Genomic DNA, 26,231 nt, shown 5'->3' on the forward strand with positions numbered 1-26,231 from the left:
GTCCATAGGTATACAATAAATAGCTTCAGATCCACCTTCATGACTTAAGAGGGAAAATTTACTTTTGAGTTGGACACACTTTAAGGTTAATTATTCAATAAAGCCTTGATGTAATCATGTAGGTTATGTTTCGTTGCATTTCATTGCCTTCATTTTTGCTGATGAGTGGAAAAATAGCCAGAATGGAAACACAAAGTCATCTAAGTTTTTTGTTTTCAGGACATCGTTTCGTTGTTCTGATCATTTATTAGTTTTAGTGTCTCTGCCCACAATGTCCTGTCTGTAGTTAACCATTACACACGGTTCTGCATATAAAAGCAGATCCAGCTGTGGCTTTGGCATATCGAGGGTAAAATTGAGTTTTGCTGACGACTTGTAGTTTTTAATTTATTTTGTTAAATAGATCTAGGTTGTGAAACTGAACCTCAAATGAATTCCATACCCAGATCCGGGAGATTTAGAGTGGAGAGGGAAGTCCTGGATGAGCAGCGACTGGAGGAGCTAACAAAGAGAAAAACACTCTCAGAAATCCACAAACCCCTGATTGATCGTTTAAAAGACTCCTTAAGGTAAACGGTTTGTTGTGTTAAATTACAACTTTAAAATTTCTTGCAAGTAAAAATTTTTTTTTAAATGAAAATTTCCGCTTTTGTAGATGTACACTGCCAAAGCTAAAGCGAAGTATGATGAGCAGCTTTCCTGTGCTTTACTGGCTGCCAAAGTACTCGGTCTGGGAGTATGGGATGCCCGACCTGGTCTCAGGGATCAGTGTCGGGATAATGCACCTGCCACAAGGTATGACCATCATCCAGAATGAGTGAATGCTACAAGTGAAATGCACAACTTGAGGCAACAATAAAGATATGCTTAATTTCATATTCTTTTAGACACATGTCAATCATATTACTGCATTCAATCAAGACATAAATATTTATTAATTGAAATTAAACTAACAAAGCTTGGCGCCTCCACAGGTATGGCATATGCACTATTGGCTTCTGTACCTCCTGTGTTCGGGCTCTACACATCTCTCTATCCAGCTTTAATTTACTTATTTTTCGGAACATCACGTCATATTTCTATTGGTGAGTACAGAATTGCCAGGAAAACACTGAACACATAAAAACTTTTGAATAACAGAGGCTTACAGAAACTTCAAATGTCTTATGTAGTTATTCCACCTTGAAAAATAACAACACGTATACAGTGCCTTGCGAAAGTATTCGGCCCTCTTGAACTTTTCAACCTCTTGCCACATTTCAGGCTTCAAACATAAAGATATAAAATTCAAATTTTTTGTGAAGAATCTACAACAAGTGGGACACAATCGTGAAGTGGAATGAAATTTATTGGATGTGTCAAACTTTTTTAACAAATAAAAAACTGAAAAGTGGGGCGTGCAATATTATTCGGCCCCTTTACTTTCAGCGCAACAAACTCACTCCAGAAGTTCAGTGAGGATCTCTGAATGATCCAATGTTGTCCCAAATGACTGATGATGATAAATAGAATCCACCGGTGTGTAATCAAGTCTCTGTATAAATGCTCCTACTCTGTGATAGTCTCAGGGTTCTGTTCAAAGCGCAGAGAGCATCATGAACACACCAGGCAGGTCAGAGATACTGTTGTGGAGAAGTTTAAAGCCGGATTTGGATACAAAAAGATTTCCCAAGCTTTAAACATCCCGAGGAGCACTGTGCAAGCAATCATATTGAAATGGAAGGTGTATGATGTTGGGGTCATCCATTTTGGTTGCACATTTTGACATGCGCAGCTTAACAGACGTCGCAGCTCTGACGTCACTGGGAGCATAAACCAGCTGAGATGCAGAGTTTCGTTGCCATTTCCCGCCTGTCTCACAGGACAGCGCAACGGAGGCGCATATCTGGAGAGACAAAAGCTCGCAGGCGAACCTTTGCTCCACAAGGCCATTCCCGGAAGAGTTTGAAAGCTGGAAATCTGTCTGATACGAGAAGATCAGAAGATTTATTCGCAGATCGAAGACCACGCCCACACCCGGCGCAGGTGGAAACCTACAGAGGTTCTATGTCCAAGGAGATGAGTTTTCCTCCTTGTGTAATGCAGTCGACTAACGGTTCATCTTTTCCCCTCCTGGACGGATGAGAAATTACCGTTTTTTCTTTAATTTGATCACGGACGCATGGTCCCCCTCCTGTCCTTTTTCTTCAGACCTGATCCCATCCTCGACCGGTGGAGAGCAGAAATCAACTTCAAAGTAATTTCGTTCTTTTCATATTAAACCGGATAGGTGCATTTAGAGGTCTGGGCAGGATGAGGCATAGTTAAGGTGATTTAGGATCACCTGTTAATCTAAGGTATTAACTTGTTTTATGCAATACTGATTGAAGTGTTTTATGCTGAGCTGTGTTTTGATTTGCTGTTCAAGCGCTGCTGAATTGTGCGTGGTTGATGTTTTGTCTGGCTGATCTCAAATCAGCCAGGAGTTAGAAGATGGACTTTTAATAGTTTTTCATTCAAAGCAGCTGTGGTCTGGGCCTCGCCCGACCAACTCTTTGTTCCAGTTTTATTGCTGGAGATTTTCCACTGAGTTCCCGCCTCAGAGTTTATTTGGAGCGATCAGCTGGTTGTGGCTAAAGGGGCGTGGCTCCACCGTTTTATCAGCTGATCGCTGCAAGCTTGACATCAGAACAACAGGAGGATTTTTTTTTCCATTTAACCCAAATTACACATTTTGTCCATAAAACTACTGGTTTGATCTTCATAGACACTAAATGCGCATATATATATTTTTCTTTTATTATTATTGTTAGGTAGTTATTTTTATTCCCTTTGTGTAGAATAGTGCTTGTTAGTTAGGTGAAGGGTTTTGGACCAGAATAATGGTATATCAGGATTATTTGGCTTCAATAAATCTTCATATATATAATTAAGAGAAGCGTTTGTGTTTATTTCGTGCAAAAGTGATTTATCTGTCAAAACAAGGTCGAAGTTCCCCCACCTTTGGTGAAGCGGTTGAATAAACAGTGACAGTTTGTGGTTTGGTTAATAATGTGTAATTATTAAAGAGCTTTGAGCCTGTAATCACAACACCAGAGGACATCTCTGATTTCTATTGGTAAGTGATGATTTTTGGCTAAGAAATTAAATTTGTTTTTCAAATTATGATTTTAAATTATGATTCTTGATGAATATTAATTAATCAATAATCATAATCCTTACACAGACCACTACAAATCTACCAAGACCCGGCCGTCCCTCTAAACTTTCATCTCGAACAAGGAGAAGACTGATCAGAGATGCAGCCAAGAGGCCCATGATCACTCTGGATGAACTGCAGAGATCTACAGCTGAGGTGGGAGAGTCTGTCCATAGGACAACAATCAGTCGTACACTGCACAAATCTGGCCTTTATGGAAAAGTGGCAAGAAGAAAGCCATTTCTCAAAGATATCCATAAAAAGTCTCATTTAAAGTTTGCCACAAGCCACCTGGGAGACAAACCAAACATGTGGAAGAAGGTGCTCTGGTCAGATGAAACCAAAATCAAACTGTTTGGCCACAATGCAAAACGATATGTTTGGCGTAAAAGCAACACAGCTCATCACCCTGAACACACCATCCCCACTGTCAAACATGGTGGTGGCAGCATCATGGTTTGGTCCTGCTTTTCATCAGCAGGGACAGTGAAGATGGTCAAAATTGATGGGAAGATGGATGGGGCCAAATACAGGACCATTCTGGAAGAAAACCTGTTGGAGTCTGCAAGAGACCTGAGACTGGGACGGAGATTTATCTTCCAACAAGACAATGATCCAAAACATAAAGCCAAATCTACAATGGAATGGTTCACAAATAAACGTATCCAGGTGTTGGAATGGCCAAGTCAAAGTCCAGACCTGAATCCAATCGAGAATCTGTGGAAAGAGCTGAAGACTGCTGTTCATGAACGCTCTCCATCCAACCTCACTGAGCTCCAGCTGTTTTGCAAGGAAGAATGGGCAAGAATTTCAGTCTCTCGATGTGCAAAACTTAGAGACATACCCCAAGAGACTTGCAGCTGGAATTGTAGCAAAGGGTGGCGCTACAAAGTATTAACGCAAGGGGTCCAAATAATATTGCACGCCCCACTTTTCAGTTTTTTATTTTTTTTTAAAGTTTGACACATCCAATAAATTTCATTCCACTTCACGATTGTGTCCCACTTGTGGTTGATTCTTCACAAAAAATTTGAATTTTATATCTTTATGTTTGAAGCCTGAAATGTGGCAAGAGGTTGAAAAGTTCAAGGGGGGCGAGTACTTTCGCAAGGCACTGTAAATCATTAAAGCTTCCAAATTATTATAACCAGGAGGAGAGCCTATTAGAAGTGTTTATATGTTTCTGGCTGAAATTATTTATGTGACTAAATATATTAATGTATAATTTCAGGCACGTTTACTGTCCTCAGCATCATGGTGGGCAGTGTGACAGAGAGACTTGCTCCAGATGAGATTTTTCTGACAACAAATGGAACTAACCTAACTTCAGAAGTAGACATAGCGGCCCGGGACTCCTACAGGGTGCAGGTGGCAGCCACTACTACAGTCCTTGGAGGACTTATTCAGGTTTGCAAAACAGTGCAGTAAAACATGAGAAACTGTTAGGTTTTGCTATTGCAGCTCCTTAACCACATAAATGACTGTGTTCGTGTAGGTGCTGTTAGGTGTTATAAAGTTTGGATTTGTGGGAACGTATCTATCTGAACCTCTGGTGCGGGGTTACACATCAGCTGCAGCAGCACACGCTCTAGTGGCACAACTCAAGCACTTATTTGGAGTTTCCCCGAGGCGGTATAGCGGCCCTTTGTCGCAGGTTTATGTGAGTATCATCATCTGCTACCTCTGGCTTAATGACTTTATTTGTCCCAGCACATATGGCTACTGTTACAATTGCAACATTTACAGAGAAATATGCTAAACATGTGTAATGTAATAGACAACCCTGGCAAATCAGACTTTATTTCTAATCTCACAGAATATTGCCTGCCATTAAAACAGCTTTTTTTATGTCTGCAAGTTCTTTACAGCTCTGTCACTTTTCAACCATTTCTGTAGAGATGTTGATAAATCTTGGCAATTTTTCTAACGGACAACTTTACAGAAATACAGCAAAGAATGTTTACAGCTTCAATGCCCAATTTTTTGGTATGGCACACATATGTATACCAAAGGTTGTTTCACAATTTACCCAAAGAAATATTAAAACAACTACAGAATAAAATAGTAAAATACAATAAGAGGTGTTAAATAACCAAAGCATAACTAAAATATCAGTCTCATTCTCTACCCACTTCAACAGACCTTTAAATTAATCTATAGTCTGAGTGATGCGGATGTCTAGTTGTATGCTATTGTACAATTTTAGGGCAGCCACAGAGAAAGCTTACACCTCCACATTTTAGTTTGGATCTCAGAACATCCAGAAGCTTGCTGTTTGACTCGATGCAGAAAAAGACAAGAAGCCAAGAAAATTTGTTTAGGACCAGACCTATGTCTTGATTTTAATTACCAGTTTAGACAATGTTGGGACCACAGTCATGGGTACAACATGATAAGAACTTTTCTGGAACTTTCTAAATAAATCGCATTAACCTACTTCTAGCACAGGCAGAAACGGGGTAACAGTGGACTTCCAGTGACGTCACTGTCCGAATAAAAACCCCGCTTTTGCAAGAAACTGACCTCTTCCACGCAGGTTCCCAAGAAGGAACTGGACGGAGGAACACAGCGCGCTAATGTCTCTTTGCAGGCAAACAGACATAACTCTTCAAACTAGATCCAAGAGTGTCATACGATCCCACGATCATATGCACTAAGTTAAGTAGGAATGAATTGCTGTTTGTGTATCCGGTATTCATTCATGAATGGGGGTAATTAAGGTTGACTTTTCTCCCTGAGGTCTACAGAAGCAAACTGTTTTCTAGAGAGTTGCCAGCAGAGACCCTGTCTCTACAACCCGAGTGGAGCAGTTTTCCCGGCCTGAAGGATTGATAACGGGACCGCATCAACATGGCTACAGCAGTAACGTGCAGTTTAGCTGGCCTGACAGAGCCCGACTACAGGCCTGTAGCCCTGACGTCTGTGGTCATGAAATCCTTTGAGCGGCTGGTGCTGAACAGGCTCCCTGCTGGACCCCCTGCAGTTTGCTTACCGAGCAAACAGGTTGTCAGATGATGCTGTCAACTTAGGTTTACACTTCATCCTGCAACACCTCAACCATCCAGGGACGTACGCCAGGATCCTGTTTGTAGACTTTAGCTCGGCCTTCAACACCATCATACCAGACATCCTCCACCAGAAGCTCACCCAGCTCAACGTCCCTGCCTCCACCTGTCAGTGGATCAACAGCTTCCTGACGGACCGACAGCAGCAGGTGAGACTGGGGAGCATCTTCTCCCGCAGCAGATCAATAAGTACTGGTGCTCCCCAGGGGTGTGTTCTATCCCCACTCCTCTTCTCTCTGTACACAAATGACTGCACCTCATCGGACTTGTCCGTGAAACTCCTTAAGTTTGCAGACGACACCACTGTCATTGGACTGATCCAGGACGGTGATGAGTCTGCATATAGACAGCAGGTGGATCGGCTGGTACACTGGTGCGGTCAGAACTACCTTGAACTCAACCCACTCAAGACTGTGGAAATGATGGTGGACTTTCGGAGAACATCACCCCCATACACCCCCTCACCATCCTCAACAACACCGTGTCGGCTGTGGACCACTTCAGGTTCTTAGGAACCACCATCTCTGAGGACCTGAGATGGTCTTCACACATAGACACTGTTCGAAAGAAGGCCCAGTAGAGACTGTACTTCCTGAGGCAACTCAAGAAGTTCAACCTTCCACAGGAGCTGCTGGTCATCTTCTACACTGCCATCATTCAGTCTGTCCTGTCTTCATCCATCTAAGTGTGGTTTGGTTCATCCACAAAACAGGACAGGTCCAGACTGCAACGAATAATCAGGTCTGCAGAGAGTCCATCCAGGACTTATACAGGTCTAGGGTCAGAAAAAGAGCTGTAAAAATCTCTGCTGACCCCACACACCCTGCACATAAACTGTTTAGAGTTTTACCTTCAGTGTTAGGGCTTGCGAGATAGAGGACCCCGGAATGCAGAAACAAAAACAAAGTTCAGGCGGGCGACCGAAGGCGTGGAGGCCTGGCGAACCCTCCGAGGCTGAAGCGGAGCCTGGCGAACCCTCGTCTCTGGGATCAGAGGCCAGAACGAGGACAAACTGTTCCTTGAACCCCTCAGGCACAGGGTTCAACGGCGCTTCCTCCTCGAACCCCTCGTCTCTGGGTTCAGAAGCCAGAACGAGGAGGAGCAGGAGCCGAGGCGTCGCCCGGACCATCAGTGGCGTGAGCAGGAGCCGAGGCGTCGCCTGGAGCCTCAGTGACGTGAGCCTTTGAGCAACGGGACCCCGGAATGCAGACGAGCAGGCAGTATATTGTATATATGTATATTCTGTAATGCAAAAACAAAACCAAAGAGCAAAGTGTACCGGAGTCAAACTCCTTGTTTGTATGTACGAACTTGACAATAAAGCTGATTCTGATTCTGATTTTAGTGCCAACAGATTATCTGCTCAGTTTGTGTTCTGTGTTTGTTTTTGTTTTTTTATTAAGTTAAGACAAACTTTATTTAAAGGGTGATTTTAAACACAGAAGATCGACCATAACGTGCCGTCCACGCTTATGCATTTTAACCCTTGTATTAATGGTATTTTAAAGGTATGTGTTTGATTCTGATGATAAGCTATAAGCTTCTTTTGTTAGCTTTAACCACTAACATCTAAGAACACGTGCTTGCCTGCTAAAGATCATTAACCCAAAAAGGTTGTTAGTTTTCAATCTAGTAAAATAATATTCCCCTAAAAAAATATTTTACTAAACTTGATAACTAAGTAACACAATTAAGCCCATTTCTCAAAGATTTGGTTCTTATTCTTATAATATTTCTTTAAATATTATTTTAATAAATAAAGGTGGCTAATTAAACAATGTTGACAATTTGTCATCCGGAAGGTTGGTTTTGTTCAGCAAATCATTCTTTAAAATATTATTTTATTAAAATAATATTTTATCTGATCTTGCATTGTGAATAGTTGTCTAAAGGTTGCTGATTGTTGCCTAAGTTGGTTCCAAGACTAACTTAACTTAATTTCCAGATTCTTCAAGATGATCCTTGGTTCTCAAACATGAATTTTGCATGGTAATGTTGCATCACTCTTTCAGTCATGGTTTTCAATCATCTTTAATCAACTTGTTTATATTGTACATAGTCCATTAGTCTCCCCTATTCTTTAATTCTGCTTGGTAGTTTAGTTGGATTGTTTTAGCATAGTAAAGAGTTTGTTGATTGAAATATGTTTGACTTTGAGTTGACTTATTTTTGTTAAAAAATTCTTGTATTTGAAGAAATTGTGTGAATTCATTCCATGTGTGTGCAGAGTTTATGCTGTTCAATAATGCCAGAGCTTGGCTCATCCCTTTCAATTTTGTCCTAATGCCACCGCCTTATTAGGCTGGTATTCACAGGACAACCCTTAACAGATCTAAATATTATTTGATAAATATTAAAGTATTGATATTAAATAACACATTCATTAATAATCACAACAACAAGCTGCAGCATTTTGGACAGTTTATAAATGCTGCAGGGGTGCCTGATATAGTGCGGAGCATTACAATAATCTAGGTGAGAGGTGGTAAAAGTATGCTAAACTTCTAAATACCTTTTTAAGGAAGATGCGGCTTCACTGGAGCTGGATTTTATAACAGCACTTGCATGTTTATCGATCTATTATTACACCTGGATTTCTCACATCAGAGTGATTGGAGAAATAAAACAGGGGAATAGACTTCCCAAATCAAAGTGCCTCTGTTTCATTTTCATTTAGGATCAGAAAGGTGACAGTGTATTAGTGCGGTTTAATGGAAAGTAACATTGTGCTTCCTTAAGACAGACCGAAGAGGCAACATCCACAAGATAAAAAGCAGTGGACTCAAGATGGACCCCAAAGTGTAGAGGGGGTATAGGAACCTCCTCAATCATAAGAAAAACTCCTGCCTGTGAGGCCGGAGTTAAACCAGGATGTATCTGTACCTTGGATACCAACATGTTCCACACACAGTTCAATAATATTATGATCTATGGTATCAAAGGCTACCCATACGTTTGAGAGCACTAAAACAGAAGAGTCAAATGTTAAAACAATGTCATTAAAAACTGCCTCAGTGCTGTGGCATGATTTCTAACCAAGCTCCTCACATATGTCATTGGTGTCTGAAAATCTTTGAAGCTTATTATTAACTACTTTCTCTGAAATAAATTGTGGTTTTGATATTGGCCTGTTGTTCAAGAGAACAGTTAGGTTTTTTTTTTTGTTTTGTTTTATAAGTAGAGTGCAGAAGAGAACAAAGTGCTGCAACAGACATAAAAATGTTTCTTTTACGACATCAGACACACTGCAATAAATCAGAATGACAATCACAGATGAAACAGCTTTTAAATAAACATACAGCAATGGAAAAGCCCACAGAATCAGTACTTGGTACCCATTCTAAGTATAAGTACAACATAGGAGTACTAAATTATCTTCTGCTTTCTTTTTTTTAATTTTCAGACTCTGCTGGACGTTTGCCTTTCGCTGCCAAAAACTCATCTTCCCACTTTGCTGGTCAGCTCTGCAACGATCGTGCTTCTGATTGCAGCGAAGGAGCTCAATTCGTTCCTGAGCACAAAGCTCCTGGTGCCCCTTCCTGTGGAGCTCATCACAGTAAGCGGACATAAAGACACACTCTTTGGCTTCATGCTGTGTTATCACTTCTGTTGGTGTGTTTGTGTGTGTGTGTCTTAGTGTGTGTGTGTGTGTGTGCTGTGCATCGGTGCTGCTGATGATGCAGCACTAAAAGAAAGCATAGATGCAGTGGAAATAAGCAGCTGATTCAGCAATGGTGGAAGGGCCTCCACATTTATGCACTTCACTGCAGAAATGTGTAATTTATGGCTAATAATTAGGTCCACACCTAGTGCATGATTGACTATATTTCAATGATTGATGTTTGGGGATAGAACAATGTTGTGAAATATGCTTATGTTTTATATTCATGTCATATAACCTCTATAGATTGTAGCAGCAACTTTAATATCATCCACTGCTCACCTAAACAACAACTACAGTGTTTCAGTTGTTGGAGAGATCCCGAGTGGGTGAGTATTTTGGATTTATATTAGACTGCTAACATTTCTGTAGAGGTCTTTTTCCACTACTTTTGCGTTTGTTTTTTTCTTTGATCGCCAGTTTAAGTGCTCCCACTGTGCCCAACCTGAGTCTTTTTGGAGAAGTCATTGGTGACGCTTTTGCTCTGGCCATTGTTGGATATGCTGTATCTATTTCACTTGGAAAAACATTTGCACTGAAGCATGGATACAAGGTGGACAGTAACCAGGTGAGTATGTTCTCATAATTGCTAAAGCTGTCTGTTTTTATTCTTTTTCTGTATTTTTTTTCAATAACCATTCTTCACCATGGTGCAGGAGCTGGTGGCACTGGGTCTCAGTAATGCAGTGGGAGGCTTTTTTCAGTGTTTCTCTGTTTGCTCCTCCATGTCCCGAAGCCTCATCCAGGAGACAACTGGAGGAAAAACTCAAGTGAGTATGCAGACATGGATAAAAAAGAAAATATTAGCTCTATCTCACTAGTATAAGTCGTTCTGCAATGTGCGAAATAGACAAACCGAAAGAAAACCCAAGCATTTATGATTGAAACAAAGAAAGAAACATCAAATTCTAAAACTTGGGACCACAATATACCAAATTAACTATTTTCATGGTTAAAAGGTAAAGAGTTTTGTGGAAATATTTAATATATTACATAGTTTAGTTTCTACGCTCTAAAGCTCCATACAGCGAGCCAAGCACCCATGCCGCATCCTGTCCCCACCACACAGGGGGCCACGGCTGCAAGGCAACGACCTTGGAGGGGAAAAGCCATGCAGATTCAAACTATGCAGGATAAAGCTAACCAGCCAATAGGCAGAAGTTGACGCCTGAGGACATAAATACATATAAAAATAAGTCATTAATAACTAAAGTTGTAATGGATAAATTGTAATTAATAATAATTAGATAAGTAAAATAAATAAGGTAATTATTACAAAGGTAAATAAAGAAGCTTATTAAATTAGATATATACATTCATGTCTCAGTGAATAATTTAATTACTGCCTACATTTATTTATTTACTGCATTTTTTGTGTGTTTAATCATGTGCTTATTTATTTATTGAACGTTTATTTATTTCTGTATATATTATTAATTATGGCAGGATTGGTCCTCCATAGAGAAGCACTTTAAATGACCTTGTGTATAATGAGTGCCACACAAATAAACCAGCCTTGCCTTACAAAATATTATGATGCAAAAGTTACATTTTAATCAAATCATTCTTAACGGATGGAGACTAATATCAAGTGCAGAAAATAAGCTTGATGAAAATAATGCTCATCAGCCCCCTTAAAAAACAAAGAAAGGAGATGTAGGTCTTGGCCATAATTGGGGAAAATGGGGAAAGGCTCAATGCAGCCATCCTTGTTGTTGGATTCAGGTCTGTCCTCCGAAACTAAACCCAGAGGCTCATTCAGACACTGGAGGTATGTGACAAGATGTGCTGAGTATTACTGATTATGCCTCTAATGGTACAGTAGTGCATTATCCATTCTCTAATTTATCACAGGACAGTCTCCAATATGATCTGAATCTGACTAAATAAGTTGGTTGAATTGGCCTGATTGAAACTTAATTTGGACTAGCTGGATTCTATATAATTTGTTCAGAATTTGAGCTGTTTATTGTGTGAAGTGCCTCAAGTTGGCATCTGGTGCTGTGCAATTAAACTAAATAAACAGAATCGAACTGAGTTGAACAAAATAAAATAGTTTTAAAGCAACAAATACCATCCAGATGTGTTTTTTACCTGTTTCTACAAGGGAAATTATCTTGGATGTCATATAGCAGCTTGCATTCTGCATCAAGTAGAATTGGGAAATTATTCCTCAAACATCCAAACACGGCATATGGCATCTGTTTTTCCTCATTTGAGATTTTGCATTTGCAGTTTTCAGTAAGTTAAATAATAATTTACTTTCACATTATAGCATTTCTCCAGATCAGAAACATATGTAGGAAGTTAAAATGGTTAAATTACATTAAGAAGTAAAAGTGAAAATTTTACCCTGTATGGTGCTAAACCAGTCAACTTCAGCAATTTATTCTGTAGCAACATTTGACATGGAAAACAAAAAAATGCTGCTTCAAGTCAAATAATCATCCAATTTATTCAGCCTGCTGTACATCTGTATCTAATGTATCCTTACAAAACTGAAAGTGTTAACATGCATGTTTAATAAAACGTCTGGTGTCATTCTTGCAGATGGCTGGAGTGGCCTCAGCTCTGATTGTGCTGGTGACTATACTAAAACTTGGGATGTTGTTCCAGGAGCTGCCAAAGGTTGTATTTCCTTCACTCTTTGCTACTATAATGTGATAATCAGTTTATATCCAGGACATGAGTTTCATCCAGGACGTGATCACACACTGATATAGGCCTAATTAACTGTTGTTTTAGGCCGTCCTTGCGTCGATTGTGATTGTGAACATGAAGGGTATGTTCAAGCAGTATTCTGATGTCTATACACTGTGGAGGAGGAGCAAGATCGATCTGGTGAGATGATGTGAATACTACATGTTGAATTTTTTTAAAATACGTCTGAAAGCAGTGACTCAGACGGATTTTTATGTTTGACTGCCATCATGACGGTCTTACTGATTTCTGCCATGTCCAGGTGGTTTGGTTAGTCACTTGGGTGTCAACTATGCTGTTGAATCTGGACCTAGGTCTGGCTGCATCCATCGCTTTTGCTCTGTTCACAGTTACCTTCAGGACTCAGATGTAAGATTCTTCTCCACCTTATCAGAGTTTACAATATGCCCCTCTGCAGACAATGTGCTCTCAAGAGATTCAACAAGCAGTCCCACAGAAAATTAGACAAATACGGCAAATTACTGAATGCTAATGTTTTAACTTCTTTTATTTAGGCCGACATACTCTGTTCTGGGAAATGTTCCAGGTACAGAACTCTACGTGGACATAGAGACACACAGAGAGGTGGAACAGACACACAGAAAGCCAGAAATAGATGTTTTATTTCTGCTCTGACGGCAAAATAATCTGGCGATATTTCTTTATGTGACAGGCTAAAGAGGTTCCAGGTGTTACTATTTTCCGCTCCTCTGCTACAGTTTATTTCGCCAACGCTGAACTCTACCTGGAGGCCTTGAAAGAGAAGGTAGGTTCTCTTTCCTTCTTTACTTACTTCACCTTCAGGGGAGTTTCTGTTAAATATTCTGATTAATAAACATATTGTTCCAGCAACAAAATATTAAAATATATTGGTAAATGTAGATTGTATTTTTTGACTAAGATTGACAAATTAATTATTTGTTCTTTTATTTTAAAGAATTCGAATTTGACCATATTTTATTTAAGGGATGTTTGTTCTCTGATATGATTTTATAATATATTTTATGGCAACACAGCAGTGGACCTTTTATATATTATATTATAACTTTATACTAACTTTACCAAGGGTACAATTTCTTGTTCTGTTGTTTGGCTGTAATGTTAATTTGATTTTCACTTATTTTTCAGAGTGGGCTTGACATCAGTAAAATGATTATCTATAAGAGGAGGCAGGAGGCCAAACACAGGAGGAGAGAAAGGAGAGCTGAAAGACGAGCAAAGAGGGAGGCTAAGCGAGAGGTGGGAAATATTCAGCATAAAGCGCAAACTTGGATTGTTTCTGTCCAGCTGTAGTATTTGAATTCTTGCTTTTAGATTAATGGCAACTAAATTCAACAGGCTCCACAATCCTAATGTCTTTGATCTACTCTGACCTAACCAAAGTTTACCACTACTTTGTCAGAAACGGGCACAAAAAGCAGCTACACAGCATGCTGAACCTCCAGAGTTCTCAGTGGAGGAGGAGGCTGGCGACTGGAGGGACACCCATATAGACATGGCAGCTGCAGAGAAGGAGGAACACAGCTGGACTGAGAGGGAGAACGGGACAGTCTTTGTGATCCCAGCCACTCCCCGGATGCCTGATGGTTGCTCCAGGTGGGAGTATCTGAAAGGAGGAGATCCTGACACCACCAGTTTGGGATGGATGTCGGAGCTGCAGGATGGGGACACCATCACTCTGGGCTCCAGCAGCGAGGACACTCTGAGTCGGGATCTAGAGCAGGTGTCTCTTGGATCTCTGGGCAAGTGGACCTGGGACATTCACTCTATTATCCTTGACCTGTCTACAGCTAACTTCATTGACACAGTGGGCATACAGACACTGAAAAATGTAAGTAATAAATAAAATAAATGTACTTAATTATGTCACTTTACTGGAAGGGGTCTTTGACTAAGTTATTGCTGCCAATAACTTTATGTGAGTTCAGACTAAGTTATAAGCAGGGAGTCTTTGAACAAAAGCATACATCCGGGTGCTTCTAGGTGTTATAACCCTTGGTCATAACACCGTAAATCTTGAGGAAAGGGCCATGTTTTGTCCGAGCAAGGAGCAGATTTCTGACTGCATCTGTAGGACATGGTTCTTTGTGATTACATCCTGAGGCCCATCCTGCCTGGTTTCACATTCCTGTGTCAGAGTTGTATCTTAAGTGATGTGTTTATATATCAGTTTATATCCATATTATTGGAACAAATGTTTCTATATTTGGCGTAAGATTCCCCCAGATCGATGCACAGATCTGTTCATTTTTAAATGGGTCTGATTGAAATAAAATCCTCCTTGAGCAACTATGTCCTTTTCAACACAATGTTCTTCCTGGAACATTCTCACATCAGCAGTTTAAAGGTGACCAACCTTCATACACAACATTGCTCTTTCCCACATCCTGACTCAGTGCTTCTCAGCTCAATTAGTTTTCTGTCCTAGACAAAGCCGCCAACAAAGCCATGGCTGCCATTAGTGGTGTGGATTGTTTGTCTTTATTATATTAGGTCCTCCCAGACAGGTGCTTATTGTTTTTCTTTGTTTGCTTTCTGTCCTCGCACAGCTTGTTACAGCAGATAACTGCTGATTAGACTGGATTGATGCTAATTGAATTTGGACCAAATTAGATTCTATATAAATGGATAAGAACCGGACCTGTTTATGTTGTGAAGTCCCTCAAGATGGAATTTGTTGTAAATTGTCTCTATGGAGCATTTTTATTTTGTATATATGTATGTATAGAAAACTATTTTATTTGCAGAAAGGTATCCTAAGTAATTTTACACCAGTACATAGATGTATTTTAGTTGAATGCTATCAAACTTTACATGGATGTGATTGTTTTTTGGTGAAGTCTTCAAAATTAAATAAAGCTGTATATTAAAATGTAAAAGATTAAATGAAGAAAGTTATCCACTATTTCCTGTTGTAACAGATCTTCCGGGATTTCAGTGAGATTGATGTGGATATCTACATTTGTGGCTGTCAAGGTGAGTGAAAGCTCACTTATTTAAAGCTGCCTTTTAAAACAAATAATTTTTTTCATGTCCTGATTCCCTTTGAACCATCTTCTCTACAGCCTGTGTTGTAGAACAACTAGTGCTTGGTGACTTCTTCTCTGAAACGATAAGAAAACAACATCTTTTTGTGTCTGTTCATGATGCTGTGCTCCACTGCTTCAGCCATCGTGGAGCAGCATTACTTCCCAGATACGACCCAACACAGGTGAGTCAAAGAAGCTCATTTATAGGTCGCATGTGATAAGTCCAGCAATTGTACACAAATATATCATCATTCGTTGTCAGTGTAACGATTTCCAGTAATTACAGTTTCTTATTATTACACAAATAGGCAGGGATCTAATGGCATCCCATGTGTGCTTCAGGTCCTGACTTTCTAAAAATTGTTTGTTACAGGCCCTGCAAAGCGGCACTAAATTTTAACGGCACCAACATATCAGACGAGTCTTTAAGAAAAGATGGATGTGAAGGAAACATCACAGACTCTGAATCTTGAAGGTGAAAGGACAGAAGCACAGAGTGAAGTTTAAACACCTACAGTTTCAGGAATCAATTATAAAGAAAAACATACAGTCCAGTTCAAAATTCCTAGGTCATCATTTTTTTATTTATATTTTGCTTCCGACCAGCCAGATATTTGTAATCGTTTAAACTTCTTGGCTCTCTAGGCCTTCGGATGGATTCTTTAGATTATGTAACTCATTTTCTGTTTAGTACCAGACTATGGATGCTGGCTTCTTGGATGTATGGTAAAAAGAAAGTACAGAAACAGTTTAAAACTTTTGCACCTCACTGTAACTTTTCCTATGTTTTCTTTTTTCATTTTATTGTCATGTTAAAGTGTTATTTAAGCATGTTTAAAGTTTAGTGAGAAACGAAGGATGCAAAAGACAGTTGAGCTTCATTACACTTTATTTGGTGCTGGAACAGTGAAAGAGTGCATTTTAAGTAATTATTCAATAAATAAATCAAATGAACTCTGGACATCATGTGCATTTTCATTCATTGTGCATTCTAGAAGAAAACAGTAGTATTGCACTGAAGAGACAAAGAAAAGGCATCATGCATCACGCCTAGAGGTGTGAGCTTCTTTTGGTAACGACAGCTGTTGCAATATTCTAGTGCAAATGTGCTCATTGCAACAGGAAAACCTTTTTTATACATGCAAAGAAATGTGTTATTTAAAGTTCATGTGTGTACGATTGAGAGAAATCTACAGGCAGAAAGGCAGTATATCACATTAAAAAAGAGAGACTGTGCTATCACAGAAGAATGAGATGCTTACAAATAAAGATTGTTTGAGTCGCTTTTTTGCAGGTTTCTACAGTATTTCTAGAGTGTACCAAACAAACCCTGGCTCTCTCTGTAATTTAAAAAATATTTTTTACCTTTTGACGGCTGCTGACATTGACCTACAGGTCTGGAAGATGAATTTTAGAAAAGGAAAATTCAACAGCATGCACTTTGGAACTTTGCCACTAGATGTCACTAAATCCTAAACACTTTGAAACATTTTAAAATCACAACTCTTCGAAAGGCTCTAGAGCAACACTCCTAAAGTGGGAAATAGAAACAGAACAATACACAAAATAAACAGATTGTTGTATAAAAGCATCTATTTCTCACTGTGAACTCATTCCCTGAATAAATGTCAACTCTGCAAAACTGGTCCGAAAAAGGCTGTGCACAGCACTGAGGAAGACAAGGAGGATTTTGGTAAATTAATGTATTGGTGTTGGAGCTACAAGTCTTGATGGATGCTGGGATTCTGTATGTCAGCATTCAAAGTCAGATCATCGTCATTTTCATTGTCTGGCAGATGTGAAACCAACTGCTGGTAGCGAGCTTGCCGCTGGTAATCTGGATCGACATTGATCCATTTATTGGCTACCCACTTAGTGCCGCTGGTGACCACACAGCCTCCATGCAGAGCATATTCATCCTGCTCTCCCACCCAACCTGATGAGAAAACAAAAAAATAAAAACAACAATACAGATGTTTAATTTAAATGTGTAGCAGCAGATGCTGTAAAACACTGTGCAAATGTTTTAAACCTCTTCTAATTTTTATAAAAGTTTTCTTTCAATTACCGAGATGTTTATAACAATTTTGATCAATATTTGTCAATGCTTTTAAAAAACAAGACCATGTTAAAATGTTACCAGAAAGTCTGGATTCAGTAAAGGATGTATAAAATAATTTGGGATGACATGAGACTTTTGCACGTTATATGTTTACCGCTATATGACCAATATTTAGGCAATCATTTTTTTTTTCTTTACTTATATAGAGTATTAACATACATAGCAAGTACAGTAGATTTTTCAATAAATGGCAAATGTTTCTTGGAAATCTATTAAAACTGCTATTGAACATTCATTTCCTCAACCAATCAAAATGCAGGAATTCCTCTAAATTCTGAGTAGGGGTAAAATGCAGTGCAGTCCCACACAAGACATGTAAAGTACTTATTCTTAGCAAGCGCCTGGCACCCCATTGACTGCACACGTTTGAAAACATTAGAAAACGTATTCAAGGTGCAACCGACAGATTGTTTTATTTGGTGCTTGTGCATCCCACTTCCCTAACTCATGCCGCCCTGGGCAGGTGCCCAAATCATCCATCTCAAAAACTGCCTCTGACTGGAGAAACAAAATAGGAGCTCTGACATGGCATTGCGGAGCAGCAATGAAAAATACACTTTTATTCAAAAAGAACATTGGAGCTTCATTGAATTAGGCTACTGGAGGCATTAAATGTGGACAATAAAACATTTTAAGAACAAATGAAATGAAAAAAGTAGCTTGAAAAAAACAGGTGTTTGCAATGTAAAATATCCAAGAATAAAAGTCTTTTGAGAGCCACTGTCTGTGGGTTCAACACCTGATTTCAACCAGGAAAAGCAACCTTTGAGATTAAAGGCATACATCTGAAATTAAATATAGTCTTTGCTAAATTGTTCCAAAAAAACATGTGCTATATTTTCCGTACCTCTTCCATCGGAGAGGTAGTTGTACCAGAAAACAGCCATTCCTTTGGTGGGTTTCACTCTGAGGTTGCTCTTGTCACAGTTTCTTCTGGTGTCCATCAGATCCACATCATTTTGTATCAGAGACTAAAACACAAACTGGAACTAAGTGGAATAGTTGCCTTCATGCCAAGCACAACCACTTGGTGACAAACATGTGATTTAGCACAGATGTGAAATCCATGCACTCTGTACACTTTTAGCAACTGTCTTCGGACACATTTACCCACCACTTCGTCATAGGTCCTGTTGTCTGCCACAGGGAATGCGGTCTCCCCACCCCCATCAACAGAGTTCAGGTAGAAGAGAACTGTGATGTACCTAAGTGTGTAACATAGGTTTAAATTGACACTCACATGTATGGTGCAAACGAACGTACAAGCACGCATGTACAAACACTTAGGAAACCAGTGGTAGATGCACAAAAAGTTCACAATGTTGAGTCGCCAAAGGTAACATTCCAGCTGTCACGGTGCACACTTCAGTAAAGACGTCAGACAGATGAATTCCCAGCTAAAAGTTCTGTCAGCGCCTCACCTGCAAGAAGTCTCAAAAGGAGTGGAGGTGTTCGCTGCAAGACGTGTGTGTGTGCACGCTGTTTCAGGGTATACGGGCCCGCTGTCATGGTGGGCGTGGTAGTGGCCACCCTCCTCATATCGAACCACCTGAAGCGGCTCACTCAGGTCCACTAACGCAGAGGGCAGCCGAGTGAGGCGAGTCACCCTTTGATAGAAGAACAACCAGCTTTAAACAACCAGGCAACAGCAAGCACTGAAACTTCAGCAGCAGTTTAGACTTGCTCACCTCTCCTTGATTTTCTGGAGGACCTGATGTGCTCCTTTGCCCTGATACAGCCAGGTGTGCCGGCTGTTCCGAACCAGTTGACTCCTTTTCACCCCTCGCTGCAGCAGGAAGCGCTGAAAGGCGTCGCTGCTTAGTAGGCGGAACTCCTGCAGGCTTAGCAAACCTATCCCAAAGATAAGAATAATCAGCCAACACATCTGTACATAAATTACAGATGTAAAAGTTATCTGTTTTTGTTGGTCTTTTTTAGTTGTTGCTCCCATGTGAATCCGACACACCTCCATCAGGCTTTGACCTAAGCTGAAATTCAACTGGCCACAACAAATGAAAATCTTTATAACTTCAAAGTTTTAGAAGCAAATAACAATCTAAAAATGTGTAATTTTTAGATGATTTACCAAAAGATAATCCTGAAATTATCTTACCATATTCTTCTTTGGAAATCCCTAACTTTATTATTTTATGTTTCTCTACAAAGCCTCGAAAGTTTGTCTTTGCTGTTATAACTCATTTTGTGCAATGTGTTCATAAAACCTGAAGTAAACTGGGGAAAATGGCATTTAAATATGCAGCACAAAATTAGGGCTAAAACTTCTAAACATTAAAGCCAACTTCACACTGGGTCAAAAAACTCCACTCTCTCCATGTAAATAAATATGAATGCCATGCTTAGACTATGTGCACATAAAGATTGTTATCTACTGTACTCTCCATGGAGAATGGCTCCCAGCTATGGAGAAACATGCACACACCTCCAAATTGAGCATGGCCTGGTAGGCTGGAGGCCGGCAGAACGGTAAATTTATCGGGATGAAGATTAAAACTAAGATCTAATTTTAATTTAGAGTTTGGTACTTTGGTAAAGTATAACTAAGTTGAACCAAATTCAAAGACAACACTTACCTGTCAAAGTACAGCCCATGCACAATATTTTTTAATGAAATGGGAAGGAGAAGAGGGGAAAAAAAGGGTTTGTGATGAGTTCAACATTGTTGCAGCTCAACTCACAAAAAAACAACTTCAGCCTCAAGAGCCTCATTTTAATTAGTCCACACAAAGATCAGCAAAAAAAAAAAAAAAAAAATTCTGACTGCACTTGCCAATCTGTGCACTGAACACTGTGACAAATTTTAATTATTACAGGATGGCCCACTTGGAGGTGTGCTGCGACCCGTACAGAAAACTCCTCAACGTTCTGACATGCTGCTAATGTGATGATAAAAATGTTGATGTTTCTGAACTTCACAACGAGGCTGAAACTGATAGTGGGGAAGATGACACTGTTGGTTCAGGTGCACTACCCTCACTGTGGATCTTATGTTTACCAGTAGCTGTAACTAAAGCAAAAAACCTGCCTCTGTTTAATAAATGACAGTAAAGCAGGAATCAAAAGGAAGCACATTTCTTACCTCTAACTATACAGTTTGACCTTTATGTGCTTTTTTGAAGTTGACGTATGTTTGAAATAAATATGTTTTCTGTTGTTATATTTAACTTTGCACATCCTTGCACCCTGTTACTCTTCCCACTTGGTGAGAACCACACACGCTGCACGTGAAAAGTTACAAAGTTTGGGGTGTGCATGATCAACCTGAGTGACGAGGAGCCTAACAAAGTCGGACTTAAATTATTTCAAAATAATTATGTGACTTACAAGCAAACATGTAAAGATTAATGTTTTAATTGATCTTAACTTTTGGCTTTACAGCAATTAAATGATAATGATATGATATATTTATGTTGTAATATGTGGATTTATTAAGGGATTCTTAGTTCAAATGTAATTTTGTGTATATGTTTTGTCAACATTTACCAAATGTACATAGGTTTACTTATCTTGTTGTGATTAAAAGGAGGCTGGTTTGAAAAAGGTCGCTTTTGTTTCTTACCGTCACCATCTTTATCAGCTTTGAGCCCGTCATAAATTTCTCGCAGGTTCTCTGGAGTGAGCCAAATGCCGTCCCTCACTCGGGAATGAGTCAGTACCTTTGAGGCACAGCAGTAAAAAAGGCGTGAGTCAACCACTCTTCAAAGGAAGAAATTACTTTCAAATCCACAAACTGACATACACCTCATGAAGCTGCAGCTGTCCATCCTGGTTGATATCGAGAAGGTTAAAGATCTCTTCGGGGCTCAGGTCAAGCTCTTTGGCCAGCTCTTCTTGACCTTCTTGTACCATCAGCTGACTCTCCATCAGACCCTTCAGCTGAGCGAGCTGCATCACCACACGGCACTCGTCCTCTGACAAAAACCCAGGGATCTCTGCAAAAAACATCAAGACACACTTAGATCAAAATACATGTCTAAAATATAGGTTGGTTTTTGTTAAGATTTCTGATGATGTGCCGGAGTAGATAATGCAGACTTAACTGAAAAACATAAAATAAAATCTGATATTTCAAAACAAACAGTAAAACAAGCCCAACACTTTTAAAAAGCAGGTCTTGTGAACTAAGGGAAGTTTAAAATATTACTTTTTGGCATCAGCAAGTTAGAAAGAGAACTGAATGGGAAGTGCACACAGGAATGGATTATTGATGCTTTGAACCTTCATTTATAAACACCATGTTAGGGTAGAAACCTTGAAAGGAATGCTTCTTACAGCAGGTGCTTCATAGCTAATAGTCTTCAAAGTCAAAAGACTTGTTTAGAGTCACTTGAACCTAATCTTTTTTAACATCTGTGGATGCTAGACACCAGATACCAGTGCATGAGGCAGTCAAATGGTCTCATGTAGCGATGATATTTGTAACTGTACTGATCAATCAGGGGGCCAGATTATGCTTTAAGTTACTTAAACTTTTAAGCTGTAACATTAAAAAAAATAAGACAGCTGTATAGGAGCCATTTTTGTGTTTTGTTTATTGTGTTTGCTGCTAGGTGTCACTTTTTGTGTTTGTAAATGATTGGAAATAGGGCAAGAACATTTGATTCAGTGTTGTTGGTCGGGAGGACCACTGCTCTATTGTGATCTATGTTGGATACAAAGATAAACTCTGGAACAGCAAATGCAATCAATGGTCAGCAATAAATGATTAAACTGACAAGACAAGCACCCCTGGAATTATTAGACTTTCTCAAAACCTCAAGTTTTCATGCATAACAGTGGCAACCATGCCCATGGAGCACCTCAGTGCCTCCAAGCATCGGATTAGTGTCTACGATACCACTTTTAATTATCTTATCTTTTTGGAGGTTGAATCGTGTTTTACTCATTTTGTTATCAAAGCTACAAAATATCTTGTCATGGTTTATAAAGCTCATTGACTTATGAATGTGGAAAAATACCAGGAATAGGAATGGTATGAGATTCTCACAGTTTGTTAACCTTGAGTAAAAATATAATAGTTTCGCTACAAAAATTCAAAACAAAAGAGTCTGATATGATCTAAGTTATGTTATTTTGAACAGGAAAGCAACAAGTATCTCTACTGCTGTTATAATATAATAGTTGTTTTCTTTTATACATGTATTGTTCATGATTTTTTGTGACCTGAACCCTAATTTGTGTTGTGAGCAAAAAGTGTGGCAGCAGGGCAGAGCAGCAACAGGTGGGGGAGGGACAGCTGTCCCTTACTCTATGAAGCTGTGCGTTCCCTGGAGTGACGAATCATGCATCTATGTCTGGCAATTCAGTGGATAAGCTGGATAAGTCTAGGTTTAGGAGCTGGCAGCAGAAGACACTTACCTGGGATGGGATGCCAGTCAAGTCTGTGGAGAAGGAAAGTGACCCAATACTTTTGGCGGTATAGTGTAGGTTTGTAATAAACATGCAACAAAAAGAAAATAGCCAAAATAGATCGAAATGTTTGTTTCAAGAATACACATGCTTGGCCTTTAGAAGGTCCCATGGGTATTTGTTCTCCTCACCAAACAGCAGCGGTTTCAGGCTCAAAGTCCTCATCTCATGCACTTTGCCTGGCACCAGAGCGACCTGCTGGACATGTCCCACCTAAAACATAAATCAGCTGTTTTAGCAGCGAACATCCAGCAGATGAAACAAAAGAACATACCATCACATCGCTCACCCGTATTCCCTCGACCCTTGTCAGGGAAACATCCCGTATAAAGTCGGGCTTTGATGGCGGCGGACGTCGCGGCTCTGAGCGCTGGTGTTGGCCGCCGCTGGGAGCATCGCTGCTCCGGCTGGCGTCCTCCTGCCCGCTGCTGTAGTGCACGTAAAACAGCAGCGCTATGACATTAATGATGTAGACGTGAAAAAACACCATGACGACCACGAAGTAGGAGCGGGAGCACACGCTGCTCTTGTGGCAGGGCAGACGATCGGAGGGCGGCCGGGGCGGAGAGGTCGGGCTTCCGGACGGAGACGCGTCCTCAGCGTCTGTGTTCTCCTGGTTGTCTGTCATTTTGGTTTATATAAAAAAAATCAAGTTGCTAAAACCATCGGGGTGTTTAAAGGGCAAGCTGGACTTGGTGTTTGCACGGAAGTAGCAGATACGCTGAGTGATTTATGTGGAGTTAAATTTGAAAAAAAGCGCAGAAAATCCCCTTACAGCGCCCATTAGATGAGGGTTCTTACCCGTTTGCAGAAATCCGAGAACAGAAAAAAAAGATGTGTCCAGATGAACATGGTGTAGGCTTTCAAACAGCTATCACTAAGTGCGTGGTGATCTGCAGCTCCGCAGCCTCGGACAGTGTTTACACTGCAGCAGCAGTCAGCAGCGCACTGCGCATCCCCAGCCTCGGTGAATAACTCATATCACACAGATCCTCCTCACAAAACATCACCTGAAAACGGCTGAAATAGTTCAAATAAAATTAACCGGAAATCTGCAAAAGCAACGAAAGTGCATTTCTCATTATTAACAGCACGCATCCGCTCCCTCTATTGACAACAGTACCTATACCGTCCAATGCTGACCTCTGGCGACCTAAACCAACTGCAGCATGATCCCGTCAGTCATTGCACAGTGATGTTTTGCTTACCACTAGAAAATGCGCACATTTTGTCACGCTATTAACCACAAACTTCAATAAATATACTGTTTGGTTATTGATTTATTATTTGATAGACCAACATAATGTAGCGGATAATTTTGAGGTCGAAGGAAAATGATACAGTAGTAAGAAGGTGGATACCACAAGCATGACAGTTCAGAATACTAATTTCTGACAGTTAGACAATGTCGCAATTTTAAAAGTCTATATAGTATCTAAACTGGCACTTTAACTCTTTGATTCATCTCAAAGAAACTTCTGACAAAAGTATTTCTAAGATTTCTTGTCCTGGTATAAAGATTGAGACCAATACCTTGAATTATAATTACTGTACCATCCTGTCCTCATTTCTATGTGAACAAGTAAACTGGGTAAATCTAACACATAACATCACACTCGGGCATATGGAAAGAAGTGCCAGATTTCCATGGGCTCTTGTTAATATATTTAACACAATCTGCCTGCATGCTGCTCTCTATGACTTTTTTGGCTGCATATGATGGTCATCTCTTTAGTTAATATCTGTCAATCGATACCAATGTGCCTCACAGTACCACTAGAGGGAGTCCGAGTACCACCGGTGAAACTAAGCATCTTCATCAGAAAGGTGGGGTTTGTTTGTTTTTTGTGTCCTTCAAATGACATTTGTAATCTGATTATTGTAATGGTGACAATAATGATAATTTTGCCACTCACACACAGAATCAACATACTACTGTAGCAGCAAAAAAGGAATAGAGGTGGTGTCAAATAATTTTATTTTAATTGTGATGATCAGTTTGTTCATTGTAACCTAGTTGGGTCTTTAGAGTCCCACAGAAATGGGTTTAAGTAATTTATGGTGTTTAAGTCTGGAATGTGACCTTCAGTTGTTAGCTGCGCATGCACAATGTGATTTAGGCATATCATGTGCAATAATACATTTTTTTTTTTTTTTACTTTCTAAAAATACGAAAGAGCCTTTAGGATAATTACAAAATACCGCTAAGAACTTGCAATTTATTCTTGAAGCCAATTTTAATAGTTCATCAAACCAACTTTTTTTTAAATTTAAAACCTATATTTTGATAATGAATAGCTCACCTCTGGCTACTTCCTTTCCTTTCAGGTTCTTTATGTCTATTGAAGAGCAAAAAGTTAGAAAAGGTCAAAATTGCATTTTAATTGCTAAATAACTATTGTGGTTTCAGATTTGCTGAGACATTTCATGATCACCTGAAATGTCTCTGGAACAGATGTGGATGTCAGTATCGACGATAAAGTGAAACCTTTGATTTGTTGAGGATATTATTGAAATGAGAGATTTCTACTAAAAAGTCAACTTTTTCTATTTCATGAAAACAATTTTGTAGATATTAGCAAAACATGAATAAACTGATATTTTATATACCCTTGTTTAACTTTACAGTAAATCTGTTTATGTTTAGATTCATGTTTACCTGTAAATTTTACTAAAACTGTCCTGATCCAAAGATGACTGGCTGGACCTTCAGTACGGTAACTTTGCTCTATGCTTGAATTAGGTATGACCTGACAGATCTTTGCTTTGTTCTGTAATTGATGGTTATAATCTCAAGTTTCTGTTTACCTGGTAAAAACTAAAGACATTTAAATACAAAAAAACTATCATATAATCAACCATCTTCAAATTACTCATCATTGCCAATCAGCTTTTATTTTAAAATTATTATTAGTGGTCTATGATTATTTTTACATAACCTGTGAACAGATAATAAAAGCTGATCTTATCAGCAGTGCAGATAGATGTGACAGCTTTTGATGGGCTTGTTTTTTATATATTTTGAAACCTAAAACAGCTTCTCTACAGT

At 39.5% G+C, this 26,231-nt stretch overlaps 2 protein-coding genes across 2 annotated transcripts; one reads left to right on the forward strand and one right to left on the reverse strand.

Annotated features, from left to right (window-relative positions):
* Window positions 1-355: 355 nt before the first annotated feature.
* On the forward strand, window positions 356-16,587 carry slc26a6l (solute carrier family 26 member 6, like). The gene is made up of 19 exons (XM_047347586.1): window positions 356-569; window positions 656-795; window positions 975-1,085; window positions 4,410-4,585; window positions 4,674-4,838; window positions 9,647-9,799; window positions 10,151-10,233; window positions 10,325-10,472; window positions 10,561-10,674; window positions 12,455-12,532; window positions 12,650-12,745; window positions 12,867-12,973; window positions 13,120-13,189; window positions 13,278-13,370; window positions 13,733-13,843; window positions 14,007-14,435; window positions 15,526-15,580; window positions 15,670-15,815; window positions 16,007-16,587. Exons 1-19 carry the CDS (start codon window positions 430-432, stop codon window positions 16,031-16,033), a joined length of 2,442 nt encoding a protein of 813 aa, XP_047203542.1. The 5' UTR covers window positions 356-429; the 3' UTR covers window positions 16,034-16,587.
* On the reverse strand, window positions 16,505-24,335 carry p4htmb (prolyl 4-hydroxylase, transmembrane b). The gene is made up of 9 exons (XM_047347588.1): window positions 23,472-24,335; window positions 23,314-23,395; window positions 21,515-21,705; window positions 21,333-21,429; window positions 19,444-19,606; window positions 19,177-19,362; window positions 18,870-18,960; window positions 18,603-18,726; window positions 16,505-17,569 (listed from the first exon to the last, which is right to left on the reverse strand). Exons 1-9 carry the CDS (start codon window positions 23,808-23,810, stop codon window positions 17,352-17,354), a joined length of 1,491 nt encoding a protein of 496 aa, XP_047203544.1. The 5' UTR covers window positions 23,811-24,335; the 3' UTR covers window positions 16,505-17,351.
* Between the last annotated feature and the right edge of the window lie 1,896 nt (window positions 24,336-26,231).

Source organism: Girardinichthys multiradiatus, chromosome 20, assembly GCF_021462225.1.
Source record: "Girardinichthys multiradiatus isolate DD_20200921_A chromosome 20, DD_fGirMul_XY1, whole genome shotgun sequence".
In the NCBI taxonomy this organism is placed as follows: domain Eukaryota; kingdom Metazoa; phylum Chordata; class Actinopteri; order Cyprinodontiformes; family Goodeidae; genus Girardinichthys; species Girardinichthys multiradiatus.

Excerpts from the sequence above, each read along its gene's own strand:
- slc26a6l (XM_047347586.1), top strand. The coding sequence starts at position 430 with ATGAATTCCATACCCAGATCCGGGAGATTTAGAGTGGAGAGGGAAGTC. Across the intron at positions 570-655 it reads CGTTTAAAAGACTCCTTAAG|ATGTACACTGCCAAAGCTAA; the intron begins GTAAACGGTTTG and ends CCGCTTTTGTAG. Across the intron at positions 13,371-13,732 it reads TGGAGGCCTTGAAAGAGAAG|AGTGGGCTTGACATCAGTAA; the intron begins GTAGGTTCTCTT and ends CTTATTTTTCAG.
- p4htmb (XM_047347588.1), bottom strand. The coding sequence starts at position 23,810 with ATGACAGACAACCAGGAGAACACAGACGCTGAGGACGCGTCTCCGTCC. Across the intron at positions 21,430-21,514 it reads GACAGCTGCAGCTTCATGAG|GTACTGACTCATTCCCGAGT; the intron begins GTGTATGTCAGT and ends TGTGCCTCAAAG. Across the intron at positions 18,961-19,176 it reads CCTTTTGAGACTTCTTGCAG|GTACATCACAGTTCTCTTCT; the intron begins GTGAGGCGCTGA and ends TTACACACTTAG.